At 48.5% G+C, this 24,425-nt stretch overlaps 1 protein-coding gene across 1 annotated transcript; it reads left to right on the top strand.

Moving 5' to 3' along the window:
• The first annotated feature begins 4,629 nt into the window (after window positions 1-4,629).
• MTMR9 (myotubularin related protein 9) lies at window positions 4,630-24,409 on the top strand. The gene is made up of 11 exons (XM_054001655.1): window positions 4,630-4,792; window positions 5,077-5,262; window positions 6,771-6,879; window positions 7,211-7,336; window positions 12,250-12,423; window positions 14,064-14,281; window positions 15,189-15,350; window positions 17,140-17,281; window positions 18,386-18,606; window positions 20,038-20,189; window positions 20,632-24,409. The coding sequence occupies exons 2-11, from the start codon at window positions 5,078-5,080 to the stop codon at window positions 20,793-20,795; spliced, it is 1,653 nt and encodes a 550-aa protein (XP_053857630.1). The 5' UTR covers window positions 4,630-4,792; window position 5,077; the 3' UTR covers window positions 20,796-24,409.
• The last annotated feature ends 16 nt before the right edge of the window (window positions 24,410-24,425 follow it).

Below are 24,425 nucleotides of genomic sequence, written 5' to 3'. Positions count from 1 at the left end.
GTTAGGAAAGATCAATGAGAGATCAAAAGATCAACTGAGATCAATGAGTCCAATAGCTCCCCCAGCACTGCCAAGGCCGCCACTGACCCATGTCCCCAAGTGCCACACCCCCATGGCTTTAAACCCCTCCAGGGCTGGGGACTCCACCACTGCCCTGTCCTAGGGCTGGACAACCCTTTCCATAAAGAAATTTTCCCTAATATCCAACTCAAACCTCCCCTGGAACAACTTGAGGCTGTTTCCCCTCACCATTTTTACTTGTGAGAAGAGACCAAGCCCCACCCAGCGACCTCCTCCTGTCAGGGAGTTGTGCAGAGCCACAAGGTCCCCCCCGAGCCCCCTTTTCTCCAGGCTGAGCCCCTTTCCCAGCTCCCTCAGCCTCTCCTCATCATCCCAGTCATGCTCTGGAGTTCTCTGCCTCACTCAGGGCGAGCCTGTACCCCAGCCACGAGATTATCCTAAAATTGTTGGTGTTCAGAGCCCAGCCCGCGGGTTGGGACCTCTCCCATCGAGGGGGAATGCAGGACAGGATGACATGTGCAGCGCCCAGAGATAAGGCTGGCCAGGCAGCCGTGGTTTATTGCACAAGGACTGTGTTGTTCCCTGCATTGTACATCCCCCATTGTTCCCGAGATCGGGACAATGCTTGCTGACCGATATCAGGGCAGTGTCACAGCTCCAAATGTTGCTGCTCCCGATTTTACAGAAGTAAAACCAAGGCAGGATGGGTCTCCCTGCCGTGTCCAGGGGTTCCTCTGGGAGAGGTGAGGTTCAAACTCAAATTCTTGAGTACTCGATGAGTACATGCATATCGGAATAAATCACACGAAACTCCATTTTCTTCATGGTGGAAAAAGCTCATTCTTTATTCACATAACTCCCTTTTATAGAGTTTTACACACCTCATGTGTGACTCCAGTTGGTTAGTAGCTTTCTTGCCAATTTTACTTTATTGGTCAGTAGCAACTTGTTATTCTGTATTGATTGGTCACTCAAACCCCCCGTGTGTACGTGCAGGAAAAGTTGTTTGTGAGAGGGAGTTTTCATTTTTCTATCTTAAAGGTGTAAGAACAGTTTATACAGGGGCTAGCTGTTTTTCACCCAGGAATAGGTGGTTATGTTAACAAACTGCTTACACCAGGATGGCTTTCACATGGGAACTTGCAAAGTGCTAACTTCCCTTGGAAGAAATAACAGAGCAGGCCTGATTTTATGGGGCCTTTCTTTATGATTTTTCTACCTTACTGCAACACACATACATGTACAAGTGAGTACAAACCTCGTTTTCCTGACAGTACAAGGCACAAAGACAGAAAAAACTGGCAGTGAATTCCACCTCAGTGCCAGCCACTCCTCAGGCACATTCCAAGTGCACCCCTAACTCCTTTTTCTCCTCTTTCTCTCCTTTTTCTGTGTAATATCTGATATATCCCTCACTTGAGGGCTGTATGTGATGGGTTTTCCTCTGAGCTGGGCAATGATCCCCTCCCACACATCCCCTGGGGATTGCAGAGTTTTCAGGACCAATGGTAGGATAACAATCAGTCCCTCTCCTGCCCAAATTTGCCTTTTCCCTCCTTCACAGAGGCAGCAGTGCTGTTTCCCCACTGCCCATGGGGCTGAAATCCTTTGTTTTCCTTTGCAGTCACTCCACTTGTGGCTTCCCCATCCCTGGAAGGGTCCAAGGCCAGGTTGGACAGGGCTTGGAGCAGCCTGGGACAGTGGAAGGTGTTCCTGCCATGGCAGGGGTGGAATAGGATGAGTTTTAAGGCCTCTTCCACCTCAAACTGTCAACCCAGAGACCCCTCTTCTCTCTGATGATGTGCATCAGTGCAGACCCACACAAGAGGAGAATTAATCGTCCTTATTATGAATCTTTGCATCTATCTACAAGATTAAAATTAATTAGACTTTAGGTCATTCCCAGTCACTGGAATCACCAAAACCTCCAGCACTAACGAGGCACGCCGGCAGCAAACCGGACAAACTCGGCACCAGGGGCCAGGATAAAAATTCAGGTCACCCGATGCAAACACCTCCGCAATCCTCCCCAGGGACAGCTGCCCAGAACAGGCTGTCACCCACTCCTGCCCGCTGGCATCCACCCAGGCTGATCCCATGGGCCAGGGGCTGGACATCCTTGAACCCGAGGCAGCGCCGGGCAGGACGGCGCCAGGAGCCACCCGTCCCCTCCAGAGGGAGCCCAGCAGTGGCTGATCACTCGATTTCCTCACTTTGGTTTGCTCTTCGCCAGAGATGAAGCAGGTGGAGGCTGAGGAGCCAGAGCCTGTCTGGGTGAGTGAGATCTGTGAGATCTGCAGCTCTGGATCACATCCTGGATCCAGCCTCCCTTCCAGCAACCCCAACGGGCAGAGCAGACAGAAGAGCCCCTCTTCAGGAAAAATCTGATTTTTTTTTTTCCCTAAAGATCTGGAGGATCCTTCATCTTTTTCCCACTCCCTAGAACTTCACTTTTCCTGGTTTGTGGCCAGCCCTTCTCACTCTCACAGATATTCTCAGGGTAAATGCTGGATTTCAGCATCACCAGCCCTGAATTTAGTTTGGAATCACAGGATAATTTTGGTTGGAAGGAACCTTAAAAATCATCCCATTCAACCCCCTGCCATGGGCAGGGACATCTTCTACTATCCCAGGTTGTTCCAAGCCCCGTCCAACCTGGCCTTGGACACTTCCAGGGATCCACATTCCTGCTCACACCTCTGCTAATAAATTTAGCGGTAAGGTTTGGGTTTTAGCTGTGCCCAAGCTCTTCCTGACAGGGCTGAACTTTACAGGAATAAACCTTGGAAAAGCACTTGAGTTTATGCACCCCTGACCCTGCGGCCTCACCACTGGCTGTGGGATGTTGGCAGTGTCACAGCTTCCAGGGCCTAAAGGGGCTCCAGCAGAGCTGGAGAGGGACTTGGGACAAGGGATGGGGGGACAGGACACAGGGAATGGCTTCCCACTGCCAGAGGGCAGGGATAGATGGGATATTGTGAAGGAATTCTTGGCTGTGAGGGTGGGGAGGCCCTGACACAGGGTGCCCAGAGAAGCTGTGGCTGCCCCTGGATCCCTGGCAGTGTCCAAGGCCAGGATGGACAGGGCTTGGAGTGACCTGGGATAGTGGAAGTTGTTCCTGCCCATGGCAGGGGGTGGCACTGGATGATCCTTAGGGTCCCTTCCAACCCAAAGCACTCAATAATTCCATGATGGAAACACAAACCCAGTGCAGGAGGGGCTCTGCTCCCACAGCTGGGTGACTTTGGAAAAGAGCCTGAGGGGGATTTCAGAAAACACCACGTGTGGTGTGGCCAGGCTGAATTTTTGGCCTTTTTCCCAGTTTTAGCAGGAGTGGGATGCTGCTGGGCTGGGGTCAGCAGGGACCTGTCCGTGCTTGCGCTCAATTCCTGCGGGTTTGTCCCCAAACTGCGGCTGCCCATGGCCTCGGTGGGGCCCGACCCCAGCCCTGCTCCCTGCCCAGCCCGGGGCTGCGGCTCCGGCATCCTGCCCACTCCTGCTCCATTCCCAATCCCTGCCTGTTCCTGCTCCATTCCCAATCCCTGCCTGCTCCATTCCCCTTCCATTAGCAATCCCTGCCCGTTCCCTTTCCCAAACTCTGCCCGCTCCATTCTCTCTCTCTCTGCCGGCTCCATTCCCTCTCTATTCCCATTCCCAACCCTGCCTGATCCATTCTTTCTCTATTCCCATTCCCTGCCCGATCCATTCCCCCCCAATCCCCATTCCGTCTCTCTGCCGGCTCCATTCCCTCTCTGTTCCCATTCCCGCTTCATTCCCGTTCCACTCCCAATCCCTTCCCATTCCCTCTCTGTTCCCATTCCCATTCCATTCCCAATCCCTGCCTGTTCCCTTCCCTCTCCATTCCCAATCCCTGCCCATTCCTGCTCCATTCCCTATCCCTGCCTGTTCCCTTTCCCAAACTCTGCCCGCTCCATTCCCTCTCTATTTCTATTCCCAACCCTGCCTGATCCATTCTTTCTCTATTCCCATTCCCTGCCCGCTCCATTCCCTCTCTATTTCTATTCCCAACCCTGCCTGATCCATTCTTTCTCTATTCCCATTCCCTGCCCGATCCATTCCCTCCCAATTCCCATTCCATCTCTCTGCTGGCTCCATTCCCTCTCTGTTTCCATTCCTGCTCCATTCCCGCTCCATTCCCAATCCCTTCCCATTCCCGTTCCATTCCCAATCCTGCCCACTCCATTCCCCCTCTGTTCCCATTCCCGCTTCATTCCCGTTCCATTCCCAATCCCTTCCCATTCCCGCTCCATTCCATTCCATTCCATTCCATTCCATTCCATTCCATTCCATTCCATTCCATTCCATTCCATTTCCAATCCCTTCCCATTCCCAATCCCGCCCGATTAATTCCCTCTCTGTTCCCATTCCCGCTCCATTCCCAATCCGTTCCCGTTCCCGTTCTCGTTCTTCCCGCCCGCTTCCCCAAGTCCCGCCCCTCTCCCCGCCCATCAATTGGCCCCTCCCATTGGCCACGCCCTCACCCGAGCCCCGCCCCTTACCCTTAATTCCCGCGGAACGTTTTTGGCGGGGCCATGCCGCACACCGGACCCTTTACGCGCTTCGCCGTCGCCGTGAGGCTTCCGAGCGCCGATTGGCCCAGGTGCGCGTCACGTGACCCGGGAGGCTCCCGGGCGGCGCTTCCGGCCCATCCCGCTCCGCCGGCCGCTCCCGGGAATCCCGGGAATCCTGGGGGGCCCGGGGCTCCTGCGGCTCCCCCGGCGCCCTGACCCTCCCCGAGTCAGCACCGAGGGTCCGCCCGCGCCGCCTCGCGCTCCCCTCCGTAGCGCCCTCCCGACGCCCCCGGTCCGGCCCTGAGGGGAAGGGGCGGCCCTGTGCGGGTCTCTCCCGCTCCCCGCATCGCTCTCGGTCCCCGGGGAGCCGCCGCCACCGCGGGCTATGCCCCTGCCTGCCCGGGCGGCAGCGCACACGCCCTCCCCGGCTTTCCCCGCCCGGCCCTGCCGCTGTTCCCGAGGCTCCCCTCCGTTTTCCCGGTGAATTTTCCCGGTGAGTTTCCCTCCCCGCCTTCCCCTCCAGCATGGAGTTCGCCGAGCTGATCAAGACGCCCCGAGCGGATAACGTGGTGCTGCACCGCCCGTTCCACCTGGCCGTGGAGGGGACGCTGTGCCTGACCGGCCACCACCTGATCTTCTCGTCGCGGCGGCAGGACAACGCCGAGGAGCTGTGGCTGCTGCACTCCAACATCGACTCCATCGAGAAAAGGTGCTGCTCCCCTTCTCCCTGCCTGCCCTCCCCGAAGGGGAAGCGGTTGGAAAGGCCGGCTGGCCCCTCAGCTGTGCCAAATCCCGGTGTGGAGAGCAGGAAGGATGCTCTGGGCACAGGCACTGCCTTAAGCTGTGCCAAGGGAGGTTCGGGTTGGGCATCGGGAGGAATTTCTACACAAAAAAGGGAGATGAAACCCTTGGAATACCCGGGGAGGTTTGGAGTCCCCATCCCTGGCGGTGTCTGAGGAATGCCTGGGGGTGGCACTCGGTGCCCTGGGCTGGTGACAAGGTGGGGACAGTCACAGCTTGGACTCGATGGTCCTTTTCCAGCCTCAGTGATTCTCCCAGGGCGGGGTTCCCCTTCTCTTTGGACATTCATGTTTGATGTTGCATCTCAAAGGTTGTTGGTTTTTTTGTTGGTTTTTTTTTTTTTTTTTTTTGTCCTGTAGAGAGTCAGAATTGTTGTGTTTAACCCTTTTTGCTCTGTGTTCGTTGCTCAGTGGACTCACCCACCCTGGAAGCACTTTATAAACCATGCAGCTTCCCCACTGTGCACGGAGAGGGACGCCAGAGCGCCGCTGAAGGGGTTTGCCTTGAGTCACCCTCCAAAACTGGTAGCAGAATTGGGCTCTGGACTTGCTCAGCCCCAGATCTTCTCCTGCTGCTCAACAGCATCCCCCCTCACTTTTCCAGCTGCTCAGGGGAATCAGTAACTCTCTGGCAATGTGCTTTTTGTGCTACAGCTGAGCTGTAGCTGCAGAGCTGCATATTTTTTATTGCCCATCCCCTTTTAGCTGCAGAGAATTCAGAGATTTCTCTTTTTCCCCTCATTTCTGCTTTACCTGCACTATTGCCCCTCATGGAGTATCTGCCCCCTGTCATTGTCTTCTGCTCACTCACCTTGGCCCTTTTTCCAGCTTGATGATAATACTTCTTTTTAATATTAATTACAAAATCCTTCCCCTGTTTGTAAAGGCTTTTAAGGAAGTCTGGCAGAACAGAGTTCCTTTCTGCCAGCAAGACTGGAGAAATCGGGCAGCAGTGATTAAAAAAAGCACAGATGGGGGAGTTGCTGGGTGCTGATGAAGTTTGTTGCTGATTTCCCTGTGTGTTTCTGAGAGAGGAAAGGAGCAGAGGGGTGGAAACCTCAGGGAATTTCTTCCCATGCTCAGTCTTCAGCCTGGCCTTGGGCACTTCCAGGGATCCAAGGGCAGCCACAGCTTCTCTGGGCACCCTGTGCCAGGGCCTCCCAACCTTCCAGCAGTGAGATATTTGTCATGTAATACCTCCACTCCCTGCCACAGCAAAAGGATGGAATAAATGAAAATAAAACCAAACTTGAAAATAGCAAGTAAGGAGTTGTGTTTGTGTCTTTATTTTCTTGAAAGGTGCCCCTGCAGACAAATTGCCATTCATGGAGATTTGCCTCGTGGGAAGAGCTGTGCCACTTCTCCTGCCTCAGAGGATCCTGTTTTTATGGGACTCTTTATTTCCTGTCTCCTGTAGGTTTGTGGGCTCCTTGGGCACCATTGTCATAAGATGCAAAGACCTGAGGATTATCCAGCTGGACATCCCAGGGATGGAGGAGTGTCTGAACATTGCCAGCTCCATCGAGGTGAGCAGCTACCATCAGCCAGAGAACCTGCAGGTCTAGAGCTCTCCTCAGCCTTAAGAGGTTTTTTTTGTTTCTTTTTTTTCTTTTTTTTTTTTTTTTTTTCCCAGTCAGGTTTTTATGTTTTGAAAGGCAGAGTAGAATCTGGAATATTTCACATGAGGTTGTGGGGTATTTCCCAGAGGTTTTGGACTCCCCATCCCTGGAAGTGTTCAAAGCCAGGCTGGATGGGGCTTGGAGCAGCCTGGGATAGTGGAAGGTGGTGGAATGGGATAAGCTTTAAGGTTCCTTCCAACCTCCACCTGTGATTCCATTATTTCTTTTGTCCACACAGGCACTTTCCACCCTGGATTCAGTCACCCTCATGTATCCCTTCTTCTACCGGCCGATGTTCGAGGTCCTGGAGGATGGATGGTCCACCTTTCTGCTGGAACAGGAGTTTGAGCTCCTCAGCTCAGTGGTGAGTGGGACTTGAGGGATTTCCCAGGCACTTGGATGTTCTGTGAACTGTTACACCCAGTAGTGGCTGGACTGGAAATCCCAGATGGTTAAAAATCCATTTGGAGCCTGGATGAGAAGTGAATGTTGTTGAAATATTCCCTCTGTGACATCAGACATTTGTTTGCTCCTTCACCTTGAGGCGTTTTTCAGGAAATCACAAAGGTAGGAAATGTTTTTGGCCTTTGAGGATGGTTCTCTAATTGGAAGAACAAATTGAAATCCTTTGTCCTGGCTTTGTTGTTCTTAATTTTGATCTGGAATAGAATGAGATGAATCTTTGTCAAACCCTTCATTGGAATTACACTGGTTTAAGAAAATTGCTCTTCAGGAGGATGACAATGAAGATGCCCAGTTTGAAACACTTTTCCCTTTAATTGATGCTGGGGAAATATTCAGAAGGTTCAAAAAGCAGGAAAGTTCCAGTTCTCTTTTTCCAGGCGCTGCTGAGCACATTGATTTTGTTTTGGGTAGGAATTGTTCTTGTGGCATTGCCTGTTGTTTCTCTTACTCAAATTTCCTTTTAGGATGCTGAATTTGATAGAGTGGGAACTATCTTGGGTGCAGGAACCTGTTTTAATAATTCCTTGGATTTGCATCTCTGTGTTCCAGGTCTCTGTTTTGCATCTAGTCTGTGCTCTTGCTCCAGCAGCTCAGGTTTCTGAGCCCACATCCATTAGTGCATCATCCAAGAACATTGATTTTTTTTTTTTTTATTTCTCTCTGCAGCCCAGCTTGTCTGCAGCCTGTATCACTTCCTATATATGAGTAACAACAGAATAATGTGATCAGCTTGACCAAATTCAGTTGATGAAATCACCAGGAAATTAAAGAACATTGAAGGGGTTCAGAGGCCCTTGCTATTTTTGTCTCATAATTAAAGCACTCTCATGTGTCTTATCTTCCTCTGCCATCCAAAGACAGACCAACTGTTATCATATCCAGCACATGGATTCATTGATGTGCTTTTTCTTCTTATTTTTTCAGGGACTTAAATCTTCATTTTTCAATCTCTTGCCTTTCTGAACATATTCTCTGTGAAAGAATTACATTTAAAAACCTCATTACTTTTTGGCACCACATTTCCAGGGCAATCATTCATTCCTTTAAAATCTCCATGTTTGACAACTGTTGATTAATTCTTGGCTTTTAACCCAAAACTTCACATTTTGAACAAAATGGTGTCAAAAGCCACCTTCCAATGATTTACATCTCCTGAACAACAGATAAATGTCTCGCTGACCAAATAATTCTTGTTCTGTAATGACACTGCTTTATGTGACAGGCTGGAACAAGGAAATGGCTGATTTAAATCTTTCTCCCAGAAGTCAAATGAGTAGAACTCCAAAGGTTCCTGCCTCTGCTAAATCATCCATCTGGATCTGTACCTTCCCCAGCAGGATAACAAGTCAAAAACTATTTCACCCACCCTACAGCTCTAGTAATTTATTAATTCCACATTCATCTGCTACAGGAGAGTTGTTTTCAACACTCTCTAATGGCAAAGCACAGTGTAAAAGTTAATACTTTGTGGAAAAGTTAGGTAATACATTAAATATTTAGATAATGTGTATCTAGAATATGTAATTTGTATTCTTCACTGCACAGTGAGGGGTGAATGGAATTCAGAGTATGTGCAGGGGTTCATATTTTCTCTGAGCAGTCAGAGAAGAGCCAAGAGGTTTCTCTTCTGCCAAATTCCAGAACTCTGCAGGATGCTGCAAACTAACTCTGGAAATTCACTTTCCTAAAATGAAGTGAAGAGGCCTGAGAAATTTTTACACTGCCAGTATAATTAACATAAAGTTATTTTATTGCCAGAAAATCACTTGCTTCATTCTCCTTTTCTTTCCCCCTTTTCTTACTTTTTCTTCCCTCTTTTCTTGCTCTCCTTTGTCCTTTTTCAGTACCCCTTCCCTCTTTTTTCTTTCCCCTCTTTTTCTCTTTTTTCTTCCCCCTTTTTCTCTTTTTTTAACTTTCCTTCCTTTTTCTCTTTTTTTCTTTCCCCAATTTTTCTCTTTCTTTCCCTGTCTTTTTCTCTCTTTTCTTTCCTTTTCACTTCCCTTTTTTCTCTATTTTCTTTCTTTTTCTAGCAGGAAAGATCTCAAGGTTCTGAACAACTCAGTTGTGCTTCATCTTCATGTCAGAGCCCCTTTTAGAAATCAGAATTTTCTGGGTTTGGGCTCAGGTCAAGTGGTAATTGTGAACCATATTTTGGTCTTTTCAGACAAGCATCAATCCTGATGTCTGTTCTGCTCCTTGTCAATGCACAATCTGATCCCAGCAGGGTTTGTTCCTTGGGAATGGCCTCTGGCTTTGCTGCTTCACAGGATATCCCAAGATCCATGCTAGGTTCTCGATTTTTTTTTTTTTTTTTTTTTTTTAAGGCCTTTTGGTAGAGCTTGACTTGTTTCCCAATGTTTTGTGGAAAACGACCTCTCCTGGCTAAGTTTTAAGAGGAATTGTAGCTTGGACATTTGGAAATCAATGTCTGTATAAATAAGTATTAGAACAAGAAAAGTAGAAATCCAAGAGTTTAAAAATCACTGCTTTCTTTTTTCTCTGGAATTCTCTCTCCTTTCTGCTCAGCCCTCATCCCTTCACTGCTTTTATCCTTAACTTTTCTTGATTCCTAAAAGTCCTGCTAGGAGAATTAAGGGTCCTCTTTGTACTCCCTGAGTTTCACACAGCAGAATTATCTGGTTGAAAGTGAGGTCTCCCTTCATCCCTTTCCCTGCAGTCCTTCTGCTTCCTCTGCTGCTGCCTCGCTCTTCCAGTTACTGATGGCCCTTTTTTGCTTCCAAATTCCAGCCAGGCCAAAGCTAAAGGAGTTGATTTGGTCAGTCTGGAGCTGGCAGTGCAGAGGTTAATGGGATCTCTGCAGCAGGAGCTGTTGGAGGGATGACAAATGGTGCCAAGTGCTGCCAGGCTCCTCCTCCTTGTAGTGGAAATTACACCGGGATGACAGAACGGGATCTCTGTCTCTGCTGTAAATGGGGGGGAGAGCAGGGTTAAATTACCAGAGTGGAGCATAAATCAGGTGCTGCTCCTCCATTCCTGTCCATGCTGGTGGTGCCAGGGACAGCCAGTCTCCCACACCTTCCCCAGAGTTCTGGTTTTGCCTTCACCACATCCTGTGTCGTGGTGAGGTTTTTACCAGTTTGGTATTCCAGATCCATATTTTTTCATGGTAATCAAACTGCATACCCAATAGACACCCCAAAAACCCTGTTAAAAATCCCATTGCTGGTGCATTAGAAGCTGGAGCTGTGACCAGCCACATCCTTTTGCATCCCAGAAGTTTTCATCTCTGCTCATAACACAATGGCCAGAGGCAATTTGACTTTGCATCTGGGAGAAGCTCTGCTTTTTATAAAATGGAGCTGTTCAGAGGAGCTGTTTTGAGGCTAATGAATAATGAAATAAGGTTATAGCAGGGATGGTGCAAAGCTGTCCAGCTGGGCTGCTGCAAACAGGCAGCAAATAGTGCTCTAATGCTGATATTTATTTTTTCTCAGCATCTTTTTTAGGGTGCCACCAAAAAGGACAATTTTCCTGTCTCCTAAGCTACACATCCCATGCCTTGGAAGTGCTTCTGCTGAAATAATGTTGTGAGTCAGATCAGCTTGTTCAGCTGATGGAAAGGCTTCATTGCCAGAAGACATTCCTGAATTGATCCCAATTTTCCACTGGACCAGTGAGCCAGTCAGGTGGATTTTTATAAGCAGGTAGCAATCAGGAGGTGTGTGACAAGGGGTAGTAAGGATCTGGAAGAAAGAAATTCTGATCAGAGATATCCAGTTAATTCATGTTAAGTCAGCAGACCTGAATTGATGTGGATTTTGTGTGTTTTGTCACAGCCTAATTTAGCTGTTGTGCTTTTCTCTCACTTTGTCCTGCTGCCTTATCCCTCTGCCTTTTTGTCTGCCTCAAACTTTCCTTGAACTCAGATGAGCAGAGGTTTGATGGATCTCTGAGGTCTCTCCCTGCTGCAGAAGCTCCTCATTGACCTTTTTCCCTGAGCTGGAGCCGAGACCTCTGGGTGACCCTGGGTGACCCCAGGTATCAGGTAGCTGGAATTCTCATGCCAAGTGCCTGTGAGGTGCCACATGCAGCACTTCTTTCCCAGGGCTTTGGCTGGAGCAGTTACATCACAGAGCTCCTGATGAGCCCTCAGTTCTTGGCTGCTGAGCCCCTTCCAGAAGGTGCTTTAGGAGGAAAAACTGTAGCTGAGACCCCAGAACAGAACCAAGCTGGAGATGTTTAAATTGAAATTTTAACTTCAAAGCAGCTTCAACATCTGGAATGGGTGGAAATTCTTGCCTTTCTTGGCCACCTTTGTCTTGTGAGCTCTTCTTTCAGCACAGATGGAGGGTTGGGCCCATATCCCCTGTATCTAAATGAACTTTTTTCCCCTCTTGTTGTGGGAATACATTTCTCTGTGGGATCTCCCCTTGCTGTCTGCTGTGCGTATGAAACAATTTAAAGCCACAATCACCCATTTCTGCACACGTGGGCTTATTTTGTGCTGTTTGAGGATGTGGATAAACCAAAGGGGGAACTGTAGGTCAAGACCCAGAGGCGTTTGCTCATTCCTCCATTGCTTCCGAGCTTTATCTGCACTCTGGGGAATGAGCTTCTGGGAGCTGCAGCAAGGAGGTGATTGCAGGGAGCACCAAGGGATGTGCTGGAAAAATTAATGGGTCAACAGCCCTGTAAATGGTTACTTAAAGGACAATTTGTGGTGCAAATGGAACAGATCACAAATACGACTGTGTGTGTGTGCTTTATCCTGTGCATGGAAGTCTTTCTTCCCTGTTACCTCTCCCATATAATGTCTTTTCTGACCCAAAGCTGTGTTCTGGTGTTTTTCAGACCAATGAATGGCGTCTGAGCTGTGTGAACAAGGAATTCTCTGTGTGTCCCTCCTACCCTCCAGTTGTCATCGTCCCCAAATCCATCGATGATGAGGCGCTTCGCAAAGTTGCCCTGTTCCGCCACGGCGGCCGCTTCCCAGTGCTGAGCTACTACCACAAGAAAAATGGGATGGTGAGCTGGGTTTGAGGGGCACTTGTGCCTGAAGGAAGTGGGGGAATCTCTTGGTTTCATGCTCTGGAATTAACAGAGCTCCTGGTTTATTTTCTGGCTTCCTGAGGGAAGATGGTTCTGGTGATGGAATGAGTGATCTCCATCCTGGAAATAGCCATTAATCTGCTTGGCTGTGAATGTGCAGGGCAGGAGCTCACTTACAGCAGTAAGAACAAGATGAGCCTTGTAAAGCCCCTGCTGGCACCCTGGCTGGCTGTGTCTGCCAAGAGTTTTCATGGAAAGGATTGCAGGAGCCACATTGTCCTGTCTGTGAGCGGTGGGCCCTCATCACAGCTGCGGTGACAGCAGAGCCAACGCTGCTTCTGCTGTGTGACTGTGCAGGGAGGATCAGAACAATCTGTTCTCTGAACCTGGCAGGGCAACTTGGTTCAGGAGTAGCAAAGTCTTGGTCTTGCACAGACTTTTAACAAGCCAGAATCCAATGGAGTGACTGATACATTGGAATTAAGAAATGCACTGTACGAAAGTGTTGGGTAATTGTGTCTCTTGCTGATGTAACCAGTTCTGAGGGTGCTGGGATGTCCAACCTACAGCTTTTAAACTTGATACAGTCTCCTCAAATGCTCTAATGCCTTCTTCACCTCCTGTGGCCAAAATTTGTAAGCCTTCATTTTGAAGCTGTCTGGTCAGACTCAGAAGTACCTTGGGTTTTTCTTTGCTTTGAAAGCAGCCAACCACCTACTCCACATCAGTTGTGCTTTTTGGTTTTTCTCAGCTCAACCAAAAACAATTGAAGGAAGATTTTTGCTCAGTTATCTCTCCAAGTTGTACATGTTTCATGTAAGAAGTACAACAGTATTTGGCTCAGAGTATTGCAGTTGTGACAGTAATGCTGTCACTCTCATTGCCCTCCTGGCTCTGAGTTAGCTGTACCTGGAGTTGCTGACTGGCTGCCCTCCCATTTCCATTATGATTTGAGCTGCTGGGGTGCTTCTGAATTGAAAGGCATTTGCTAAAGAGAAATCTCAGCTCAGCCATCTTGAGGTTGAGCTCAGCCGTGGACTTGAGGTTTATCAGTCCATCCATGGGGTAAAAATGTCACCTTTAATACATGAGCAATTTGAGTGTTTTAAGAACAGAGTTGGGATTAGACCTCGAAAATGACAATCCTGAAAAAGTTGCTTTCATAGAATCATAGGATGGTTTTGGTTGGAAGGATCCTTAGGGGCCATCTAGTTCCAACCCCCTGCCATGGGCAGGGATGCCTCTCACCAGGTCAGGCTGCTCAGGACCCCATCCAACCCAGCCTTGAACGCTTCCAGGGATTTATAACACTGCTGGGGTTTGTAAAGGAGCCATCAGCAGGAAGGCAGCTCAGTAGTTCACAAAGATGGTGCTTGAGGCATAACTGAAGGGATACAGTCTCTAAGATGATGGCTGGCATTTAGAACTTGCCCAGCCAAATGAGGGCTGGATGCAAGGATTTCTAGTTCAGTTTTAAATACATTCAATCCTTGAGAGGGACTGAACTCGAAACAACTGAAGGATTAGAGCAAGGCTTGGAGCTCAAGTGCTTGGTGCCTTTCAGTCAGAATTCTCTGCACTTCCAGTGCCTCATCCATGGTTTTGTGTCTCCCCAGGCGATGATGAGGAGCAGCCAGCCCCTGACAGGCACCAACGGGCGGCGCTGCAAGGAGGACGAGAAGCTGATCAACGCCACGCTGCGCTCCGGCCGCCGCGGCTTCGTCATCGACACCCGGCCTTTGGCTGTTGCCCAGCAGGCCAGGGCCAAGGGAGGGGGCTTTGAACAAGAAGTCCACTACCCCCAGTGGAGGAGGATTCACAAATACATCGAGAGGTGGGTGAAATCAGGCTCTCCCCTGAGCTTGGCTACATGAGGTCATCAGAGCAGTGATACCTCCACAAAGTATTTACTCCTGTAGGAAGAGTTGTGTATCCTGCTTCCTGGCAACAGGGTCATGTTCCTTCTGTGGCAAAACCAGGATGAAAAGGGGATTTTTGGTTTGGTTCCTTGTTCTGAGCAACCTGCTGCAGGCTTCAGCCATCAGGCATCTCCCTGTGCTGTTTATTTTCCTGACCCTCTTCAGCCACACTCCAACCTGTGTTCCCCTTTGCACAGCAAGGAGCAAGTACCTTGCCAGAAATCTTCTGCAGGGGTGGGTTTGTTCTTTGGCTGTCACACTCTTCTTATCCAGAGGATTTGTCCTGAAAAGTTGTGGCTGCCCCATCCCTGGAAGTGTCCAAGGCCAGGTTGGACAGGGCTTGGAGCAACCTGGGGTAGTGGAAGGTGTCCCTGCCCATGGTGGGGGGTTGGAATGAGATGAGCTTTAAATTTCCTCCCAACCCAAACCATTCCATGATTCTGTGATCCAGTGCTTTTCTCTGGACGTCTAATGTTGTTCAGTCATTTGGAGACAAGTTGCTAAATAAACAGACTTTTAGTCTGGTGTTGTTCAACTTCTCTTAAAGCCTTAATTTTGGGGAATCCTTCTACACAGACATGCAGTAATGTTACTGGAGCTGTAGGCTAGCTCTTGAGCAGTTAAATAAGGAATTTTCTTGCAAATACTTGAAATGTTTGGTTTTGCTTCTAAAGATTTTATGTGAACTTACATTTGTTGCTGATTATTTACAGCATCAGAGAGAGAGGAATGAATAAACACAATATACAAACACTAAATAATCCACGTCCTCATTCCTATATTACTGCTTGTGCTTTCAACAATGTTTTCCTTTTCCCAAAGGTTTAATATCCTGCAGGAGAGCTTCATCAAGCTGGTGGAAGCTTGCAATGACCAGTCACACAACATGGACCGCTGGCTCAGTAAACTGGAAGCTTCCAACTGGCTCACTCACATCAAGGAGCTGCTGACTGCAGCTTGTCTGGCTGCTCAGTGCATTGACAGGTAAATCTCCTGCAGAAAGTCTTGGGCTGCTCATTCACTCGTTAACAGATTGCTCATTAAATACCTCTGGCAGTATCAATAACTGTCCACCGTGGTCTGGCTCACTTGTACCCGTGGAGGATTCTGTTTCCTCATGGTGAAGGAATGTTCCTCCAATAGGATGGTTTTGGTCAGTGTTTTTAAATCAGGAGGAGGGAGGAAATCTGGGCTAAGAAAAGGTTTTGGATCATGTGTTTAAGGTCTGTCCTGTGTCTGTTGCAGCCAAGCTAATTTAGAGAGTTTTATTGAAGGATTGGGTTAAAATGGGTCCATGGAAAAATGGATCTCTATGGAAAAGGGGACACAGAGATGTCTTTTTCTTTCTTTAGGAAATCTTTTTTTCTTTTCAACTGCAAATTTCCAATACCACACCTCATTTCCAGAGGTTAAAACAATGGTATCTCCTTGTTTTCCCTAAGAATTGGTCCAGTGCTTTTCCCCTCTTATATTTTTATCCCCACAGCCCTGTCCAGGCAATCCTGCTCATCCCTTCTAAGTGCTTGTGACCTCTTTTAACCTGACATTTCTTTCACAAATGCTGCTGACTCAGCTGACTCATGCTCACACCTCCAGCTGCAGAGCCAATGCTTGCTGTCAGCTGCAAGGGTTTGTAAGGCCAGATTCAGGAATCTAAATAGGTTTTATCTGTGGCTCTGGGTGGGAAAAGCCCATCCCAAAATTTAGGGAAAACCTGGATTTTCATAGGAGCTGGGGAATGTGTTCTGCAGGCACACAAGCAGCTGAAATGCAGGCTCAGTGGTGAAACAGCACTCACTGCTGCATTAAAATGGGAGCTCTGTGCTTTTAAAAAGCTCTGACAGTGCTGGTTTCATTACTGGCTGTGCCAGGAAAGGATTGCTCTGGATCAATAGTTTTATCTGAAATTCTTTCCTGCAAGCATGTAATGGGAAAGATCAGTGATGAAACCCTTCTGGCTTGTTGGGACAGTGGCTGATTTCATAATTTTTAACCTCAGCTTTGCTTTTTGTGTTTACCATGTGGAGCCATGGCAGGTCAGTTCCACGTGCCTGACCTGCCTCACTCAGAGCCTGGAGGTCTCTGTTTGAGAGTTTGAGCCTGGAGGTCTCTAAAGGAGAGTTCTGTTGTATTTTCCATGGGGAAGGAATGGCTGGGACAGATCTTCCAACATCTTAAAGGCCTGAAAGATAAAAGGGGAAAATAATGTTAGAAAATTAGTGTAGAGAAAGGTGAACATAATGTAGGGAAGGAAGGTTTAGATGAAATATTAGGGAGAAACTCTGTATTATAGCAGTGGGGAGGCCCTGGCAGAGGTTGTCCAGAGCAGCTGTGGCTGCCCCTGGATCCCTGGAAGTGTCCAAGGCCAGAGTGGATGGGGCTTGGAGCAACCTGGGATAGTGGAAGTTGTCCCTGCCCATGGCAGGGGTGGAATGGGATGAGTTGCACCTCCAAACTGTAACTCAAAGGGATGCTAATCCCAGGGAGTGAGAACCACAAGGGAGATCTCACTGTGCACCTTCTGTCCGTGTGGGAAAGGATCTGGAGTTCCAGACTGCTCAGCAAGACACGGAGCTTTTAGTGATGCAGAGCTCAGGTCACTGTGGATGAATATCTGGGTGGGATCCATGTGGGATCCATGTGGGATGGGGCTGCAGTGGTGGTAAAGAGCCAGCAAAACCTCAGCACTGGTGTCCATGGGATGTAATGGCATCCACTGGGATGGGTTCTGCTCATTCAAACTCTTATCCCTTCCCACCTTTTCCTTTCCCAGGGAAGGCGCTTCAGTGTTAGTCCATGGCAGTGAAGGAACTGATTCCACACTCCAGGTCACTTCCCTGGCACAGATCATCCTGGATCCAAGGTGCAGGACTATTCGTGGCTTTGAGGCTCTTGTAGTGAGGGAGTGGCTGCAGGTAAGAAATACCCCTGGACAGAACAACAAACAGTTCCAGAGACACTGGGGTTGGGAAATAGCCTGAGAGGCAGCCAACAGGTTGGGCCTTGTTGCAGCCCTGCTGAGTGTGAGTGTCCTTTGTCCTAAAGAGCAGCATCATTACCTGAGTCATTTGTCCCTCTGGTACTCCTGGGGCCTCTGCCTCTCATGGCAGGTTTTTGATTTTGGGGAACTGTCTGTTCTGTGTGCTCAGGGTGAGCATCTCTTATCAAGAATGGTTTGGGTTCCACTGGACCAGGCTGCACCTCTTCCATCTCAGTAGAGAAAACTGTTGAGACCAAGCCACAAAACCCGAGTTGTGCTCTTTGTACCTTGGCAGTCTGGTCCTCCAGTGCACCCACCCCAGCTTGTTCTGCTCACATTCTCTGATCAAACACAGCCCAAGAAAGGCAGGGAAATTGGTCATAGAATCACAGAACCATTTAGGTTGTAAAGTACCTTTAAGATTGTCAAGTCCAACTGTCCCCCAGCACTGCCAAGGCCACCACTCATCTGTGTCCCCAAGTGCCACATCCACATGGCTTTTTAATCCCTCCAGGAATGGGGACTCCAGTATTGCCCTGGGCAGCTGTGCCAGGGCTGAGCAACCCTTTCCATGAAGAAATTTTCCCTAATATCCAGTCTTGGCACAGCTTGAGGCCATATTCTCTCATCCTGTTCCCTGGGAGCAGAGCCCAACCCCCCCTGGCTGTCCCCTCCTGTCAGGAGTTGTGCAGAGCCAGAAGGTCCCCCCTGAGCCTCCTTTTCTCCAGGCTGAGCCTCCTTTTCTCCAGGCTGAGCCCCTTTCCCAGCTCCCTCAGCCCCTCCTGATGCTCCAGCTTCTTCCCCAGCTCCGTTCCCTTCCCTGGACACTCTCCAGCCCCTCAATGTCTTTTTTGTCAGGAGGAGCCCAAAACTGAATCCCAGATTTGAGGTGCCCCAGCAGCAAAGGGATGATAGTTTCTAACAGCTTGGTCCTGGCTGCCTGAGCAGTTGCATGGACAGAACTCACTCTGAAGTGTTTTTTCCACATGTCCTCACATCCCATCCCTTGGTGTGTGATGCTGTCCCTGATTCCCTCCAGGCTGGCCACCCTTTCCAGCAGCGCTGTGCCCAGTCAGCCTATTCCAACAGCAAACAGAAGTGGGAGGCCCCGGTGTTCCTGCTCTTCTTGGAATGTGTGTGGCAAATCCATCGGCAGTTCCCCTGCTCCTTCGAGTTCAACGAGCACTTCCTCATCATGCTCTTCGAACACGCCTACGCTTCCCAGTTTGGGACTTTCCTGGGAAACAACGAAAGCGAAAGGTTGGTAAGGATGCTTGACTTGAATCCTTTAACTGTCAGGCTGACTTTGACTAAAAGAAGGTCCCAGAAGCATGGAATGGTTTGGGTTGGAAGAAACATTAAAGAAGATCTCGTTCCAACCTCCTGCTGTGGGCAGGGACAGCTTCCACTATCCCAGGTTGTTCCAAACCCCATCCAACCTGGCCAAAAATCTCCACCCATCACCAGTTTATTTGGTTTCTCACACAGAAGCTCTTCCATGAAAGAATAACCAGCTGGAGTTTGGTGTGAGTCACAGCTGTGGGAAGCAGACTTGTCCATGCAGGTCTGGAGTAGGAGGCTGAGGCAGGCAAAGGCCACAGCTCAGAATTCTGTCCCTCACCTGTGAGGGAGGAACGTGACTCTGTAGCCTGATGGTCCTGAGACCCCCCCTGGGAGTAGAAACAGGGTGAAGGACTGGAGCTGCCCACAGCTGCCAGGGAGGTTTGGATTCCTGTTTGGAGCTTGGCAGTTCTGCCCTCAGGACTCCTGGCTCCAGTAAGGCCTTGGCTGAGGGTCTTCTGCTGCACTGAAAGCCACTGGACAGGAAGGGAAAAACAGAAGTGATCCTCCAGAGAAGGAAGGCAATTTAAAGCTTCCTGTAAACCCCTCTGTCCTTAAAGTAATCTGGGCTTAGAAGAGACTCTGCTGCCTTCTGCAGGGCTGCTGAACCAGTAATCTGCAAAACCAAGTTAGACTTGAAACCAATGAGCTGAGATTTGGAGGAGTATTGAATGTTATGTGTAATAACCTGCCTGTCGCATCTGAGCATGTCAGCCTGGGAGCACAGGCAGGGGTTGAAGTCTGATGTTAAGCTTGTGCTGTCTGAAGCATTCACAGGAGTGGTGAATCTCCTGCCTGCCTGGCAGTCCAATTTGCCAGTGCAGGCAGAATGAGATTTGCTGGAATCTGAGGCATAGGGATCCCTGTAACTGCTGGAGGTGGGATTGCCCAGGAAAACAGCACTGCTTGCTCTGTGTTCCTTCCTGCCACCAGAGGGACCTGTCAGACGTGCCCATTCCAGCAGCGCAACTGCTTTTATGTGCTCAGGAATTCCATTTCCATCCTTCCCTGATGCAGCCCTGCCCCACCTTCCAGCCCTGCCTTAACACAGAAGTCTGATCCCTTTCCAAACGTGGCACCCAAACCAAAGTGGGGAGGTGACTGATTCTTCACCTGGACAACAGACAGCCATCTTACAAGTATTATTTCCCCATCTTTTATTCAAAACTATTTGTAATCAGCCATGCTGAGTAAATTGCATTAGGTTTACACCATGTACCATGATGGTGAAGGGATTATCTGAGGGAGTAGCACATGGAAAAACTTGTGGCCTTGTCTGTGTGGTTCTATCTAACAAGAGCCTTACAGATCCAAGTGTATAAAACTGATTTGTTCCTGTGGGTTTCTTAGGGCTAAACTGAAGCTGCCTCAGAAGACCATGTCCCTCTGGTCCTGGGTGAACAGGCCTGAAAAGCTGAGCAGGTTCCAGAACCCTCTTTATGAGGCCAACAGCCTTGTCATCTGGCCCTCCGTGGCCCCACAGAGCCTGCAGCTCTGGGAAGGTGAGCCAGGTTTGCTTTCCCTGTTACAGGCAATTTCTCTTTTGTGATTTTTTTCTTTGTCAGACTTCATTATTGATCATTCTGGAGAATTCATGTGCAGTGTGTTTTCTGCTGCAGAAACTTTTCCCATCCCATGGGTGCTGAAGTTCATGACAATGATACAAGCCGGCTGTCATGGCAGGGTGGAGACTGAAAATGGAGTGGTCTGATGAGTGTAGGAGGAAACAAAGGAATTAACCCCCTTCATTTTTCTTTTATTAACCTTGTTTAATAGGATGGTGAGCTTGGAGAGGAGGGGGGGAGCCATTTGTGGGGGGAGGGAAAGGAAAGAAAATGTGAACTGTGTGCACCTTACCTGAGAGCTGCTGGAATGTGAACAACCTTCATGAATTCCCCCTTGTTTCAAGAACCCCTTGTGACCTGGGTGTCTCTGGGCTTCCAGGTGTCTTCCTGCGGTGGAACAGGCCTTCCAGATTCCTGGAGGAAGCTGAAGAAGAAAGGATCAACATTATCAAGTACAACAAGGAGCTGCAGGCCAAGGTGAACGCACTGAGGCGGCAGCTGGCGGAGCTGGAGACGGATGGGGAGGTGCAGGAGGGGCCCTGAGCTGGGCTTTGCCTCAGGCCTTTGCTTTCCCCTTTAGATCGAGGAAGAAACATGGAAAGTGCATGTTCTGCTGAGCCCTTGGGTACAGCTGACCCTCCCACTGCTGAACCCCTCACTCCATGAACCTCCCTGCTTTCTGGGGAGGGCTTTTTGTTTTGTTTACAGAAGACACAGCTGGGCACAATGTCCCCTCTTGGCAGCTGTTCTGTTTCAGAATTGGGTACAGTGTCAGCAGAAGCTGGAACTCTTTACCTCCAATTGTGTGGATGACCAGGATGGGCCAAGAGACAGGATGTCTCCAATTTATTTTGGACTTTTTTTGGTTTTGTTGAACACTCACAGGATTGAAATACAGAGTTCTATATAGATAGGTAAAGGCATTTTGTCTGGAAGCACCTTTTCTCTCCAAGAGTAAGTAAGGCAGCTTAGTTCTTTAATTTCCTAGGAAATCTAGAAATTGTTAAAATCAAATTACAGGTTCTGCCAGTCTACACAATACTCTCAGTAGCCTTCACATCTCACACTTGGGTTTTTGTGTTCAGCATTGGCTCGGGAGCAGGAAGTTAAATACCAAACCAGAGCAAGACATTTCAGTGCAATACAGAATGGAAGGAGGGATTCTGCTGCTAATGTTAAAGCCATGACCTTCAGGTGGAATTGTCCCTCGTGGACAATGATCTCCTAAGGAAGAACAAAGTTTTTTTTTATTCTACTTGGAAAACAAAACGGTTTAGGAGTTGGTGGGGGTGTCCACTTGCAGAACAGGGCTCAGAGCTGTCCTTTAAACCAGAGCCAAGCTGCCTTCTTGGAAATTCCAACCTGCCTGGCTGGGTTTGGACACCTGGCCAGGTTCACTGCATTGCCAGGGTGCAAGAGCAACACTTTATTTACAACTCAACAAAACATTTCTCTTGCACCTGATGTGCTTTTCCTTCTTGTGCTCTTATGCCCATCTTGTGAAACCTCAAAAGCAGAAGCTGGAAGTTCAGGTGACCTCACAGATCTGCTGCAGATGAAGGGGCCATCACACTACAAAAAATACTAAGAGTTTAGATGATTTGTAGCTGCTAAAACTGCTTAAAGACTTTAGGGATAAGCTCTTTTCCATTTAACTTTGTAATTTGTAGCTGCTCTTTCCGTTTCTGTGGCTTCATTCTGCTTTTTATAAAAACAGAGTTCTCTCTTGTGATTTTTTTTTTTTTCCTCCTTTAAAAAGACAGGTAAGGATAGGTCTGAAATACTCCCAAGGCATTTTTTTCAGCTTAATTCCATGGGTAACTCCCCAGGACTGGGAAAAGTTGAATTAACAGCAGCACATGTGGCTGGGATTATCCAGAAAAGAACTTCCTGTTAGCCTGGTTCTGCTGGAATCAACAGAGCTGCAGTAGGTCAGTGGTGGGATGCCTCTGGAAACTGCTGAGTTTCCAAGTTTATGGAATGAAGCTGCCTTTAATTAAAAGCCACTTCACATAGATATGTGTGAAAATGCAGGATCTGTAGTTGTAGAAGTAGCTGGGCAGGAACCTGCAGAAATCATGTAGCCACTAAATACAGTCTAAGAAAATTCTATAACCAAGGAAATTATATAAAATTATGTGATAATGGTCAAGTGCTACCTTAATGCCTTTTGTTCAGTCCTTATTTCCTTAATTATTTCCTTCTTGCCTAAGCTAAACTTAGCCCTGAAGTCCTCTGGCTTAAAAAATAACACGATCCCTTTTAAAACATTGCTCACTTAAGGCAGAAGAGTGATTTCCCCTGCTTGCTATGCTAATTTCTTTTTAGGTTTGGAGCTTTGTTTCCTAGATCCAGTCTGACACAGGGAATGCTGCTCAGGGTGGCTGGGGATCTGTTCTGCATGACAGGGGAGGCAGAATTGGGCTGTTCCCTCCTCCAAACCTGGAGATTCCTCTGTGTGTGTTGCTCATATAAGCCCTTAAAATGATTGTACACCCGTTGAAATGATGTTTTTGGGATCTGCACCTGCCTGGGTGGTGTTTCCCGACCCCATTCAGAATTTCTCCATCTGAAATCCATTATCCCCAGCCAGATGGGAAGGATTCAGAAGGCACTATTTTCCCTGTAATAGACTATACATAAAACACTCCTAAAGGTTATGCAATTCCCTAACACAGTAATTATGGATTGAGCTAAATAACAGAGAAGCAGAGAGAGTTTTTTTGGATCTAATTGCCTGGCTGCTCCAGCCTCTCCTGCAAACTGCAGGCATCCAAGGAAATTGGGAAACCAGCTGTGACAGCCAACAAAAGGCAGCACACTCCCTCTGAGCTGGCATCAATTTCAGCCTCCACTTGTGTTGAATGCACACCCAAGCACCGTGTGTGCCTTGGGAACGTGGATCCTGGGAATGAATCCTTGTGGCAGTGCTGGTGTCCTCCTGAGCAGCCCCTGCACGTTATTCCACAGTTCCTGGGCCCTGCAGCACCTTGTCCCTGCACAGGCTCTGTGGCACAGGCCTGGGAGGGCCAGCAGGAGCTGCAGTGGGGACAAGATGTGTGGTGGTGTAGGTTCTCCTGTGACAGGACACTTCCCAGAGCTGTCCTGCCACGCTGCTGCCACGTTCCCTTTGAGCTTTTCCATTCCAGTGCCTCCCAGGCTCCAGATTCACAGCAGATCACTCCCGTTCTCTGCTTTGCTGCTTGCCTCCCCTATTAAATCACATATTTAGTATGAGTGATGGGTTTGCTCCCTCAGAGGGGGATCCCTGCCCTGTGACACCGAGTTTGCAGATTCCCTGTGTCTTCCTGAGCTGGGGCAGGTCCCAGCTCTGGCTCCTCCTTGTGCCACTGCCTTACGCCCTTGCTGCCACCATGCTCCTGCTCTTTTGCACACACTCTTTGTGTAACAAGATGGATGTGGAAAGCCCCATCTCCAAATTTTGGGCGCAATCCATGAGGACACTCTGCCATTTACCAAAAAAAAAAAAAAAAAGAAAAAGGAACTAACTTGCACAGTTTTCATAAGGGAAATATGAAATACGTATCTTCAATATTTTGATTGTATTAAGTCTTGAATGTGGCGCTGGTTTTGATGTGCACTATTGTCCCTGTTGCATAGGATCTAATTTGAAATTGCACTGTACAGCATTTTTGGTGTCTCATGTGTGCTTTGCTAAAGCCTTGGGCAGTGCTGTGGTTGTGTGAGGGGTGAGGTTTCTCCCAGCACTGCCTGTGTTTTGTCACAGCTGCACTGTGTGACGTGAGCTGTGTCTGTTCACTACTGCCTGTTCAAGTGATGAGTGCACTGCTGGCCCAGCATCTGGAACTGCTATTTGGACTTGGCTGCTGCATCAGTCTTGATTTTTTTTTTTTCTTTTTTTTTCCTGTACAATTTGAAATGCCAGGGCTGGGAGTTGTGTGCCGGTGTTAGGTATTTGCTGTCTGTGTACAGAATCCCAGCTGCTGCAGCGTGGAATTTATTGCAACAACAACAAAGTAACAAATCTGAGGAAAAAGAAGGTGATGGCTGAAGGTTCAGCCATTTGGGGGGAACAAAACAGATACAAAGTGGCTGTAAACTTTGCTGTAGATATGTTGAGAGTATAGAAGATGTGTCTGTTTAAATTAAAACCCTGAAGACTAAAAGTTCTTTAATTATGCTGGTGAATCT

Source organism: Vidua macroura, chromosome 31, assembly GCF_024509145.1.
Source record: "Vidua macroura isolate BioBank_ID:100142 chromosome 31, ASM2450914v1, whole genome shotgun sequence".
Lineage (NCBI taxonomy): Eukaryota > Metazoa > Chordata > Aves > Passeriformes > Viduidae > Vidua > Vidua macroura.
Note: the sequence above shows the minus strand (reverse complement) of the source record. Positions and strands in the feature narration are given on the sequence as shown.